Genomic DNA, 14213 nt, shown 5'->3' on the forward strand with positions numbered 1-14213 from the left:
TCGTGTCTATCCTCAATTTTGGATTGCGCGATATTGCTCCAAACTGTCAAGATTCTCTCAAGATAGAGGGTTTTCATAGAACTCCCTAGTGTTACCTCACAGCTGTAATTTATTTCCCAGTGGGCAAGAAAATGTTAAAGCAGTTCAGGAAAAATTAAGAAATCTTTTCACGATTTGAACTTTTTAATATAGGAGAACAGTCCTTAAAAAATTATTTGGGCATTTTGTTTACAAGGATCATCTTTATTTGGTAACTTTCGTCGCACCCCCCTCCAAAGTTATGTCTGTAATTGGGCTGAAGATCCATAATGCACAGTGTTAGTAGCCATTCTCTGGAAATCAATATCCCGATGTTCGCTTATTTTTAATTTCGATTCATTTGCCTATATTAGGAGAATTCTGATGATGTTGATCTTTTAACGCTGTTTTAAATACTCAAAATTTGGGATGATTTTCGTGTTTTGTGAAGCCCACAGTAAACGCCTTTGTATATTTTTGAAACAATGGAATTGCAGACGTTTCGGTAATTCCGGAGCATACTGTTTATTCAAAGCGACTTAGCTTCTCATCACAATGGCTGGCGAAAAACCTCCGTCCGATCATTTGAAATTAGTCAATGACATGCCATTCAAAACTATGTGGACCAAATATGAAACATCAGCTGGAAGGTAATCCTGTGGGATGCCTAGTGCCAAGGTGGTACTGACTTCACCTTTGTATTACCCCACAGGAAGAGAACCTTGGATATACATTCCCGCGGATGAAACCATCCAGATTACATCGCCAGCATTCCCGAGAAAATTACCAGCTAATCTTGACATTACTTGGTTCATCCAAACCGACGAAAATCGAAGGATTCTTATCGAGTTCTCTTCGTTCTACCTCAACTACTACTACTACTACTACTACCACGACGTTAATCTGGAGGTAGGCAACGGAAACGACAGCCTGAACAACGAAAATGTGTTCTTCAAATGGAGACACTACACGAACTTACACGACGCGCCTGACCTCCTCTCCAATGGAAGTTCATTGTGGCTAAGACTGGAAACGAGAAAACTTTCGAGTTCGAGTAGGCCGCTGAGAATGTCCTTAACAGCAACCAGTGTCCCTTCTAACGGTACTGTTGTGCTTAGTTTCTTTTTGTAAGCAGGGGAAACATTGACACTGTATGTTATAGACAACTCGCTGTCATACACTTCTATATGCATTGACATTTAAGTTGAACTGAACAAATATGGAATACAGCAGTTGTTAATGATCAGAAACACAGCTATTCTCAAAGTGGTTTTAGTGCAATTAGCACAGAAGAAAATGAGATTTGAAAAATTGCTCCAGGGCTGTTAACGAAGATACTTCCGCATAAAACCGGGGGGGCAGCGTGGTAAGTTGCTTTTATACATGTTACGGTTTTAATTTTGTTTTAATAATTTTTTCCGTGGATTCATAGTGCTGGCATTCTAGAAATGGTACCAAAGCTTTTTTGGACGGGGAGGGGGCTGAAACGTACTTTACCGATGAAATGGATAGCACTGTCGTTTGGATACAGTCCATTTCCCCCTCTCCTAAGACATGAGTCGTCACTATTTGAAGATATTTGAAGATGTATAATGTCTTGCAGGGTGGTAAAAGGGACCAATTTCTCGAGATGGTATCCAACAGGTTAGATAGTCTCTCATGCTAGTCGTCGTTTTATTCCCCCTTTAATTACTTCCAATTCATCCGTTTTTTGATATCTCCCAATTCTGCCGTTGCGACGCCCATGACACTAGGTATAAAGACAACCAACATAGTCTTACTCGAGTTTCTTCCAGTTGAGTTAGGATCATTTCATGTGTTAAAAATGGATTTCTAAGATCGTAATTGTTATGTGAGCTATTTTTTTTAATTAATGAATTATAAAACATAAGAGGGTTAGTTGCATTGGTGAGATTATTGAACATTCTGCGGACAGTTTGTGGACGGTTCTGTTTTCGGTCCGAAAAAGCGTTGCTTGCTCTCTGTGAGTCAAAACGACTTTTTACCAAAGCCTAAAGAGTTTGAATTTCTTTTTCTGTCTTCCTATCCCCCTGAAGCACAACGTACAGTATATATAACTAAATTATAGATATATTTTTCTTTCAATTTAGCATCCTGTGCCCCTTACCAGTTTGAGTGTGGACATTCCGTGTGTATTGGTGGATGGCTGAGGTGCGATAACCGTAAAGATTGCTTCGATAGAGAGGACGAGCTAAATTGTGGTGAGAGCACAGTCAACCTTTCTTTTAAGAGCTTATTAATGTGTAAGGTGTGTGTGGGGGGGGGCGCAATGTGTCAACTGTTGTAAGGAAACTTTTTAATGCATTCTTTGGTATTTCCAGTATAGCAGATAAAATAGTGTTCTTGTGCTATTTTGGGGCAGTTCATACGTGCTTGTTCATACGTACCTCCCCACGGCGGTTTTTTTAACAAAGAAAACGTAATAGCTATGTAGGTAAGAAAGTAATCGTTATATTTATCAAATATTAGCAAACAAACCCTTAAAAACAATATCAAGAAAAAAGTAGCAATGTAGGGACTATTAGTAAGGCTTTGGATAAGCCTGAAACTGCATTCACTTTTGAATGTACCCCTGACACCAAGATACGCCACTTTATCAAATTACCACTTGAAAGTGTCAAATAAGAATGTGTTGCTGTGTATTCTGAACAGGCTAAGACTGCAGAAACTCCACAACTTATCCCATTCGATACATGCTGCAAATACAGAACAAACTACTGTGGCGGATATTCCTGATTTCAAATATCATGTTTTTGGGATTTCACAAACTGGAGCTCTATATCGTCCGATAGTATGTGTTGAAACAAGCAAGAACCCTTATTTGCGTGTTAATTTTCGCGGAGATTATCAGGACGCAGAATCATGAAAACACATACAGACACAAAACCTCTCACGTATTTATGACGATGAAGGCATTTGTTTCTATTTGTGCGTCTTGATTTACTTTATTTGTTCCCTATTATTTTGCTTTCTCAACTACAAGTAGTCAAGAGTGTTAAGTGGACAACGTCCATATGGGGCGATTGATAAACACAAGAGGTGAACACATCTTAACCTTAGGGTTAACTTCTTTGTTTCTCTGTTTTTCATAGAATATCCGTGTCTTCCCGGGAGATTTGATTGTGGTCTGTCACATTGCTTATCTAGATCTTCGCTTTGTAACAAATATGAAGAATGTCCCAATGGAACCGATGAACACAACTGTGGTAAAAAAAGAAAAAAAATAGCTTAGATGTTTTAGTGACACGACTTCAAAGAGTAACATTGCCATAAGAATTTATTTTCCTGTTTACTTTGTCTATTCGTAGTTTACTGACTTGTATACGTGTTATACCTATGTTTGTACATTTGCCTGTTGAAACGTGCTAGCGAGTAGACAGTGTCTTTTGTTGTTTTTTGCGTAATTTTAGGACAAAAGAGCTACTACATTGGAGCAACTGAAAAAGGCCGGATAGAATCTAGTCAATATAATTGGCAATGGTATCGGAACAATGAGGATTTTACCTGGATCATTAACACAGAAGAAGACCGAAGGATTCGATTGATATTTTCTGACTTTAGCACCGAGCACAGGAAGGATATTTTCCAAGCTGGGGATGGTAACAGAAGCGCAGAAAAGGCATTTTTCAGATGGAGCTGGACAAGAACGCCCCCTGATCTCCTTTCCAATGACAATGTAATGTGGCTGAGATTTACAAGTGACGACAGTGTAAATGATCGAGGATTTCGTGCATCAGTCATCAGTGTTCCATTCAATGGCAAGTAGACCTCGTTCCATGTGAACATTGCTGCATTCGTTGAATTGGTTCGGTCTATATATGATATCAGTGCTTGGCTGAAGTCCTAAAAAGGAACAGTTCCAACTGCGAAGTCCTGGAATTCTACCAAACATCAGGATGAACTAACAAAAAGTGTCTTGTTTAAAAAACACAACTGAAAGTCTTGTATTTTTGTTTCATTATTTAGCAACTCAGTTACCTGAAGTTTGTATTTTTGCACTTTCTCGATCGGGAGGTATAACATCAAATGACCTTTTGGGAGAGGGAATGTCATTGATGATATCATTAATAAAAAAGGTAAATTTAATGTTTTTGTTTCTCTGGCTCGCTTCTTAGACAATTGTTTTTTTTCTCTGGAAAGGTAATAAGTATCTTCGTGTACGGTAGGCTCTTTCCCAATTATGGGAACGTATTTCTTGTGTGGCAAATTTGCCCTTCTTCTGCCCTCAAAACGGTCGCCACAAATTAGTGTAATGAGAAACAAATATTGGTGGATGTTTCTGTGTACTTCTCTTTATCCTTTTTTCTGTATGTTTGTTTCTTTGCTTTCTTCTGCATACAGAAACCCTGAACTGCAGCACGGGAGAGTTCGATTGTGGACACTCTGTTTGTATAAGTACTGAATTGATGTGTGACTTTATTTTTGACTGCTGGGATGGTACCGATGAATGGAACTGTGGTATGCACTAGCACTAGTATAATTTCGTACATTCTCTAATATGAAAGAAGCACCAATACTGGTAATGTACCTACAACGCATTTGATCACTACGAACATCGTCGCTGGTGAATATGGAATTCTTTAAACAAAGTTAAATTATACCTTGCATATAGGCATAGTCGAAGCAACAGACCTTGATGCAAATGAAACCATCAAGTTACAATATCACCTGTACTTAAATACCAGCATAAGTGTGCACCCTCTTCGAAATATGAAACGATGAAGTATCTGATGAAGTATCTGTAACTCATTGCAGGCTGCATCGTCATTTGTAGTTACGGAATTCTTAACACAAAATGTCAAGTAATTCCTTCCACAGGCATTGATGAAGTAACACATCTTGGTGCAAATGGAACCATCCAGATAACATCACCGTCTTTCCCGAGTTACTATCCTGCCAATATCAACTTGACTTGGATTTTCGAAACGGACGAAAACCGCACAATTCTCATCGAGTTCTCGGTTTTTCACACACAAAATGGTTTGGACTATTTAAGGGCGGGAGACGGCAACGACAGCGTGAACTACAAAAACATCTTCTTCGAATGGAGTGGTTCAAGACCAGGGCCTAGGTTCTACTCAAAAGGACCTTCGATGTGGCTGAAGTTTGAATCAGAGAAAAGTCGGAAATATTACAAGGGATTCTCTTTTTCAGCAACAAGTGTTCCTTCTGATGGTAAAATGCTCATTTACTATTCGTTCAAACACAACTGGATTAAAAGGCTAAAATAGGTGACTTGACAGGGCTTTGCTAAAGGCAATCTCATTTCCGTTTTGTGGCCTCAATACAAACCCAGCCGTCAGCATCTTCCTAGATTGAGGTCTCGCAAAATGTTAAGTCGACACGTATTAATCATCAAAGCTTAAATTTTTCTCATTGTAGTTGAAAGATCTGTGCGGGAATTGCTTCATATTTTATATAGAATACGGCAACTGCACACCTTCAGAATTTTACTGTGGACCTTCCGTCTGCATTGAGGACTGGATGAAGTGCAATGGGTGGGAGGACTGCTTCAACGGAACGGATGAGCTGAGCGAAATCTGCGGTAAAACGTTCACTTTGAGTTATTCATTTTTGGATTTATCAATTGCAGTGGTATGTCAAGGTCTTAAGTCAGGGGAAAACCTCCGTTCTCATCTCCTAAACAACCCCCTAGAAAAGTAGTACCGTTTGTAAATGCTGATGTCTTAAAATAAAACAAATGGCCCTACTCCTAGTATTAAATTATTCAGTTCTACCTCGGAAAGAAGTGTGCCCTACAACTCAAAAAAGGCCCACCAAACAGGTTGCATCATCACAAATGCCCTGTTCCCCAACTTTGAAGATATCTGTTAAGACATAAGCTTTTTCTGAGAGTGTTTTAATCTTTCTCATGCAACTGCTAAAGAACTTGTTTTCTTGTTTTAGTGTTTTGAAGTAGTACACGAATCGAGACATAAATTTTAACCCATAAGGTAAATTAGGTTTTCTGATATAATTCTAGTAGCATGTACACCCTAACCAAATCCAACAAGACGCGAACATCTTGGTTGTGTTTTGTGTTTTTCATTTTTCAGACGTCACCACGAAAAAGAGTACAACTACAGACGATCTTAATCTTAACATTACAACGACCGAACCCATAACAGAAAAAGTCACAACGACTGAACACATAACAGTTACACCAATTCGTGGTAAGTATACTAAATGGAAGGTAATTATACATGTAGATATTAACTCGAGATTAGTCAAAAACAAAAACCACAAATCAACTGCTAGAACTCGCAAGCAGTGTCCCTATATTTTCTTTCAACTACTTTCAAAGTAGTGTTATTATATAACGAAATATTCTCACATTTTTAATAACAAAGTCTGCTATTAAATCATTTTGACACTCTTCACGCTTAAGGGCCGGTTATACCAAACGTTGGTTGAATAGTTTTCAATCTTGCAAACATAATTAATTTAAGTATTACGAATTTAAATAACGACGCTTTAAATAACACGAAAAGACAGTGTCCACCCAATGCCAATCTTATATTCGTGTACAAATTTTGGTTGAACGCCCAAGTCTGAATATAATATTCGAGGTAGAGCACAGAAATTTTCTAATGCAAATTCAAGTGCCTGACGTAAAGTGTGAGAAATGTTATATTTATTGAAAGCAACGCCTTACCTAAAATAATGGTCTACAGTTTTAGTTGACTGTGCACTCATTCTGCTTTTTTAAAATGCGATGACATGAGTTTCTTTAACTTTACTTGACATACCACTTATCTGATCTAAATGAAAGATTACTTTGTTAGGGTGGCATCCCCAGGTAATGATGCCAGTATTTAAGTCAATCTATTTCACGAGGTCGCCACACGTAAACCTAGGGTAAAAATCGTTACGATCCCCAGGCTAGATCGATTTTCCAGTGTAATTCATTCGTAAAATGTTTTCTATTCTGTGTAAACCGTGTCTTTTAAATTACAATGAACTAAAATCTGTCACATCAGCTGCATTGACGTGTATTAAATTAACTATTTTTATCTCCAATTAAAGGTCTTTGAATTATAAAAGGTGAAACTTGGCAAAACAAAAATGCCGACCTTGCACGTTCAGACTTGTTCTAAATCTGTTTATCATCTGTTAGATGAGATTTGTCTTGTAATCGACTTGTTAGCAATTGGTCGACTTGATATTGGCACTGAGTGGGTGTTATCACTTGCACGTTCCACTAATGGCGATGCACCGTATATATTTTACTCCCATTTTTTGAGGAAGATCGCACATGCGCTCCTGGAGAATTTGACTGTGGACAGTCAGTCTGCATTAGCGATCTCTTGCACTGTGACGGTGACCCGGACTGTCCTGATGGAAGCGACGAACAGGGCTGTGGTAATTACAACTTTTCTAGCTGATCAAATTATGGGCTTCGCGATTGCGCTACAATGCACGTCCATGTTGTGACCATTAATGTTATGTTTCAACGACAATGACTGTCTTAGACATGGAAGTAAACCTGCTAAAATAATCACTAGTATTCGAGTTAGCAGTTTTAAAGTCGAGTAATCGAATTGGTTTCATTTTTTTCTCTTGAGTTTTGCTAGTATTCTTTTGAGAGAGTAGCTTCACAGTTATAGCTGATGCCTTTAGTAAATGAAGTGGGAGCATTTTAAATCACAATCAATTCCCAAATGCTGTTTTTGTCAAGTAGCTTTTATGTCTTATTTTCCAGTTGGCTGTCGTAATTTCTGTTTCAAAGACGGTTCCCGGGGAGGATGTTGGTGTGATGGAGCGTGTGACATCTACGGAGATTGCTGCGATGACTACTACATCTATTGCACGATTCCAGATTACCCAACCGAATCACCTGGTAAAAGAGCACGTTAACACTGAACTCCCTAACAGATAGATAACGACTAAAAGTTACCTCCAAAAGAAAAGGAACTTATGTTTATAATGTATCAGGACTGATCTTCACAACTCTCATTTTAATCACTTAAGAAACCTTAAAAATAAATTGTTTTGGTGTTGAAATAATTCTTATTCTTTCTCCAGGCAGAATTTTAATGTACACGTTCACACTGTCCAGAGTACTTTTGCAAGTAAAACAAACGTGTTTCTGAAATACTTAATCCCTGGATTGAACAGGATATTTGGCCGTGAAAGGGATAGGGATTGAATTATTTAATTACTCCCAATTGCAGATGTTGATGAATGCGACCCAGATGAACCGCTACATGACTGTGATGAGAATGCTTTCTGCACTGACACGAATGACAGTTTTAACTGTACCTGTAATGAGGGATACGAGGGAGATGGGAAAGCGTGCTCAGGTCAGACTTTTCATTACTGTCTGCAATATATATTTTGTAATTGTGTTAAGGTTAACTAAGTATTGTTGCTAAGCAGATGTTACTGTCAAAGCGTCACAATGCATAAACCCACATTAAATTACAGTTGACTGTTTGACATAAAAACCTTAAAAGTGAAAGGGTAACAATTTATCAGTAAAATTTGAAGCTCGAGTATCACCAGACACTCTGCCTTCACTTTCCAAAAAGATGTTGAACCGCCACAGCTGTCGTGCCCGAACAACTGGACGCTGTACACGGACTGCCACAAGAGCTATTCAACCGTATTGCTGCCTGATGTCGATGACATACATGACAACTCTGGAGAATACACCCTTAGTGTTGGCATCGGAGACACTCCATATCAGGTTGGCGACGTCGTCTCTTTCGATCTGGTGTCGTCCCCACATCAGATCCACTACACGGCCACCGACAAGTCAGCAAACAGTGCAATGTGTAGTATATTTGTCTCCGTTTCTTCTGTTGATGGTGAGTAATTGGAAAAGAAAATAATATCGGAAGTATCGAGGTTTGAATTTAAAATACTACCGGTTTTGAAATGTGCTCAGAAATTTCAAATTTCCCCACACAGACGGAAAACTGTGCTCATCTACAGGCAGCCCACCTAACTGCATATGTTCTTCAAGTCAGCAAGGATATTGCACCTGCTCGTCAGGATATTGTGGACATGACTGCTCACGTAAGATTTTACTCTCCCCAAGTCCACCTTTTGCAATTAGCGCTTATCATAGGTCAAACGTACTGCATGTACAACAGTGTCGTACAAAAGCCCAAACTGCATTCAGGACAAAGATGATTGTCTTTTTTATCGGGTAAATAAATTCCCCTTGTGCAAAATCATTTTCCTTGTAGATTTCTTTCCAATGAAAATAGAACATCGTGTAGGAAAACATCATACCTCTTTTTCGTTTGTGTCTTGATTGCATTTCATCTATGTAACAACTTTGGTAAAGATATTTGTCAGGACTCACTCAATTTAAACTTTATTGGCTTCTGCAGGGCGAATAACACTCATGTAGTAGGATAAATTCTGCCACCTCGAACCTTGATAAAGATTCATGTGCATCGCCAGAATCAAACAGGGAAAGTGACGAAGAGCGTATGTGCATGAAATCTATGGTCCTCCTAGCAGTATCGTCGAAAAATGACAATTAAATTAAGTAAATAATCTACATGTACTCAACAGCCGTCAACATATTTGTCTCCCAAATAAATTAGAGGAGGACGTCGGGACAGAATGCACCGGGCCTAGGGAGCCGTATGAAAACTGCAAAGACGTTAGTGAGTGTTCTCAAGGCTATACCGGCCCACAATGCAAAGAAGGTAATTTGTACATTAGATCAAGTACTGAAATACTTGGCTGTTTCTCCTCCTCGTTTAATTTTTTTGAAAAGTAGCGATTACCTTTGTAGGCATACAGAGTGAGTGTTCCACCAGAATGGCAACTCAGATGCAAACTGCTGTGGTATAACTGTGAACGTGGTGACCGTTTTAACGGTTTTACCGTAAATTCTGTGTCTGAAATAGCAATGGGACACTGCTGCAGGAGACATTTCTTAGACTGGAGACGGTAGGGCAAGAAATGCGATATGTACCGCTTTATAATTTCATTTTGGATTTAATGAGAGCAAAATAGTTCCTTTCCATGGCTTTGTGTTCACTTTATGATGAAAGAAAGTGATTACTCACGTTTAAAACAGCTGGTAGCTTTGCCATATTCATATCGAATTGATGAACATTTAAATAATTCCAGAGCCTTTTTGAATGCGAAACAAAAAAGGTGGCTTTTCTCTATTTTAGATAGTTTTATTTGGTTTTTAGTACATGTAATCCAAACATAAGAGAATACAATTAGAAAAAAATGTATGTTTCAATTGTCTTATATGTTAACAGTTACCACTGCAACCAACTGCCCAGAAGTATCTAACCAGTGTCTGTACCATGCTGTGACCTCTGTCGAAATTACTTGGACCCAAGTCAAAGCTGTCGAGCCCTCTGGTGACGCAATCTCTCCTGCCGACATTACTTGCAAGGACATCGATGGGACTACAGTCGAGCTCACTGGAGGTGTTTTCGGGTTTGGAAAACACAAAGTCGTCTGTTCCTCCAATACACAAACAGGTGTTGTCCCACAGTGCTTGATCTCCTTTGTTGTTTCAGGTAATATGACCGATATTTAATGTTTAAAAAATTAAACCCTCCAATACTTGGGCGGGCTGGAGTTGTCGAAACTTGATTTCGATCTGGCAGCATTTCCACAGGGAAATAAATTTACTCTGATAAAGATGTCTAGTAATTAATAACACTGCTTTGCCTGAAAGATTTGAGAGGAAGGAGTCGGGGGAACTGCTTATCCAAATGTCAACCTAACATACCTTATAGGAAAATATGATTTAAAACATTTGTACTGAAAATTTCGATTTATGGTCGTTTTGACTAACCGGTACAGAGGATGGATGGCGTATACGTCAGATGTTGGGTGCCGAAATTAAATCTGTCGTTGCAAGTAGTAATGGGTCCAGTAAACTTGTTGCTGTATATGCAAGATTCTTTTGTTAGGGAAAGGCTTTGTGAAATACAATACCGGGCTGCAGTTGTAGAGTCGTATAAAATTAAGGACGTGGTTTTGATGTAAGTATAGAGAATCAGTTATTGCTGATGAGGCGACAGAAAGCCAAGTCTTGCAAGAAAGATACAAAGTAAAACCAGAGTTCCTGCTTCAGTACAAAAGCAGCTTTTTGGAGGGGGAGTTGAATGAGAAAAGGTAGGTTTTTACTCTGGGTTCATTGCTCCCGGAAAAATAAACAAGGAAGTGGATGAAAGCTTCTACGTTCTCCTGGGCGGACGGCTGTGTCTTGTGTTTGTCTTGATGTATGTGGAATTGCCCCAATAAATATTATTATTATTATTATCCTATCTGTAACAACATTTTTCCATTGCAGCCTATCCGTTCTTCACACTATCAGAGGTTGGCGAGAAGTGCACCGAACCTGGAAAACTAACTTCTGTGGTGACCTGGAGTGTTGTCCCTGTTACTCCTGCGGATGATTTAGTCATCACCTGCACAGGAAATGGAACTGACATCGGACCAGCAGGGGGTATCTTCGGAATTGGATTACATTTAGTAACTTGCACTGTTGTTAACTCTGGCGGCTGTGCAAGATCGAGGATATTTGAATTTAATGTCATTGGTAAGGCTTAGGGAAGGTAACGGGGTATTTAGTACAGTTAAATGTGGTGTGGCTTGTATGTGGGCCTTGACATGAAAATGTGGAAACAAATATCTAGACAACAGAAGATTGTTTGACCCGCCAACTGACCAACTGATCTACTGACATACAGACCAGACAATCTGATACTCGTCCCCTACACACCACATTCCCTGGGACGATATGTGTGCATAATGTACCGTGCACGTCTCATTTAGTAAAGAGGAATCTTGTTGCATTGACTAAATGTGTGGGGAACTAGAGGGCCGGTCCCCTTTACTGTATATATTACTCCACCGTACCCTTATCAAAACACGTATAAATTACGCGGCAGCAGGATTCCAGTCGATTAAGCAAGTTTTAGTTCTGTAAAATGCTGTTTTGTTGTTTCTAGCTGGTAACCTTCTACCATTTGGAAAAGCGGTCGGTGATGCTTTGCTGTCAGAGGCTGAGCAAGAGGTAGGCAGTACTCGAAAAAAGGATAATTGCAGTCAGTCCAACCTACTTAATCGGTAAAAATGTCGATTTGCTTGCATAGTGTACCGAATAAAAAGACAAAAACTTAAAAGAAAACTTTTCGTTTAGCGTACCAAACAAAAGATGGGTGCCTCATTTCACAAAGGAGAATCACAGATGCTTGTTCATTTTGCCCAACAGGGAAATGAAAAAACAAAAACAAAAACACAACTGAACCTTGGTTCATAAGTAATGACTGATTAAAAAATATATCATCTCTTCTGTGTTGAAGTGCGGCTTGGAATGTACAAGTTCCTTGTGCAACCTTGTGCAAAGGGCATATTTTTCTGCTCCTTTCACCAAGAAGATCACTTCGAGATCACTTCGTTGTAACCCTCTTCCCAAATCTACTATCCCTTCTTCTGGCATTTAAATTGATCAGAGGGTGTCAAGATACGGGACAGAGAGAACCCCCTGCCTTTGTGTTGGTCATTGTTTGATCGGAATCTCAGGAATTCTTTACAGACTTCTGGGGGGGGGGTGTTAGGTAACAATAGCCTAGAGTGTGTATAGGGATTTGACTTGTAAGGGGGAGGTACCCCTCAGTCCCTATTTTTTCAGGCTTGCCCATGCAGGCACCGTAAGATATTTACGTACAATCCCCATGGGACGTAGCTGAGGTTGGCTCTGGAAAAGAATTAACTCAGCTCAGGGGAAGTCCCCATGCTAAAAGTTACTAAAATAGACTGTTAAGCATCTACAGAGGTACAAATTAACAGGTGGGTTTTGCATTTGGCCGATTTTTTTAAATTACGTAATTAGAAAAAAAATGGATCCCGAGTGTTTCAACTCCTCTGCAGGCCTGAATTATAAATTGAGTGGAATGCTCCCCTTGCAAATATTTAGCGACTCCCATGTTATGAGCCTTGGACACTTCAACTTTAAACACAACCTGCTTAGAGGTATTGTTCTTCTCTTCCGACAGAATCAGCAGTCAAAGAAGGATTTAATATCACCAACCATTTACCCGCCAAATTTCTTTCCATACTGCGACGAACTACTTGAGAAACTCTACGTAAGAAATAATATTGTTATGTTGTATTAAAATTGTGACTTCCATTTTGCCAGCAAATAACTTCCCGTTTCCCTAGTTTGTAGACATTTTGTCAATTTATCATGTTTGATTTGTACGTACCATATTTTCCTTTAGTCTTACCTCAATATCGAAACCTTTTGTTTTGTTCTGTTTGCAGTTCACCGACAACGGTGTCATAGTTCTCACCAATGATAAAAAACTAAATAAATGGGCCTTTCCTGCTGCCAAAAAAATGAAGTTTTCCGATGGATTGAAAATGGTTGTCCCATTTTGGACCGACGTCAAAGCCGATGCGTTTTCTGGAGAAAAAAATGTTTTCTGGCAGGTAATTGCAGAATCGTTTCAATAACCATCTTTTATAAAACTGAGTTGTATTTTCAGCTAACGCAACAGTGTCAAATTTATAATTCGTCTAGTCTAAATTATTTTCTCCTTTTTGAATTTTTAAGGTATATGACCAGTTGGACCCAACCACCAACCAAGACATGTTACAAACCATCAAAGATATCATGTCATCGTACTTGGAAGTTGGGGACGATATTCAACGTGCCTACTGGGCTCTAGTCGTTACTTGGAGTGGTGTACAACCCAATTCGAAGGCAACTGTGAGTACCATCGTATAATGTTAATCTCCAGTCATGATAATGCCGGCTCAGGGATAGGGAAACATTAGACCTTTGATTCCTATGAAACACGAATTTTGGGGGGAATCAAACGAATTAAGTGCTCCATCTCCCTTTAAGTACTATGGCGTTTTTGACGTAACAGTACAGTGTTTAGTTAAGAAAAGTGTAATTGCATGGCAGCGAATAGCTGCCATCAGGCTTTGACAACAAAAACATCTTTTAATTTGTCGAAAAACGTTAAGCTTTTTACTTTTACAATGCCAGCCACTACAGCCTACCAGAGCCAACAGTGTCAGTCTGCGAGCTAGATACATGTTGGAACGTATACCAACCCATGAATCCTTTCTCTTCCCTAAAAGGCGGAGCTGAAACAAAATACACGTCATTCAAGCACTAATTTGTTTTGTTTGATTGTTGATGCTGTATTGCCATTCCCGTGGTATTA

At 39.2% G+C, this 14213-nt stretch overlaps 1 protein-coding gene across 2 annotated transcripts in view; it reads left to right on the forward strand.

Moving 5' to 3' along the window:
• LOC110988139 (uncharacterized) overlaps window positions 1–14213 on the forward strand; it is a 41984-nt gene that overhangs the window by 15369 nt on the left and 12402 nt on the right. For both annotated transcript variants that reach the window (XM_087143343.1, XM_087143344.1), the window contains 20 exons: window positions 731–1120; window positions 2130–2240; window positions 3132–3245; window positions 3450–3797; window positions 4381–4497; window positions 4858–5214; window positions 5462–5584; window positions 6096–6212; window positions 7288–7401; window positions 7742–7879; window positions 8214–8342; window positions 8571–8849; window positions 8953–9060; window positions 9600–9704; window positions 10275–10541; window positions 11324–11572; window positions 11985–12049; window positions 13032–13121; window positions 13300–13467; window positions 13592–13747. In XM_087143343.1, coding sequence (XP_086999469.1) covers window positions 731–1120; window positions 2130–2240; window positions 3132–3245; window positions 3450–3797; window positions 4381–4497; window positions 4858–5214; window positions 5462–5584; window positions 6096–6212; window positions 7288–7401; window positions 7742–7879; window positions 8214–8342; window positions 8571–8849; window positions 8953–9060; window positions 9600–9704; window positions 10275–10541; window positions 11324–11572; window positions 11985–12049; window positions 13032–13121; window positions 13300–13467; window positions 13592–13747 — 3545 coding nt within the window. The remainder of the gene's footprint in view (window positions 1–730; window positions 1121–2129; window positions 2241–3131; window positions 3246–3449; window positions 3798–4380; window positions 4498–4857; window positions 5215–5461; window positions 5585–6095; window positions 6213–7287; window positions 7402–7741; window positions 7880–8213; window positions 8343–8570; window positions 8850–8952; window positions 9061–9599; window positions 9705–10274; window positions 10542–11323; window positions 11573–11984; window positions 12050–13031; window positions 13122–13299; window positions 13468–13591; window positions 13748–14213) is intronic.

Source organism: Acanthaster planci, linkage group LG11 (assembly GCF_054643075.1).
Source record: "Acanthaster planci isolate LZ-2023a linkage group LG11, COTS_SCS, whole genome shotgun sequence".
NCBI classification, from domain to species: Eukaryota; Metazoa; Echinodermata; class Asteroidea; order Valvatida; family Acanthasteridae; genus Acanthaster; species Acanthaster planci.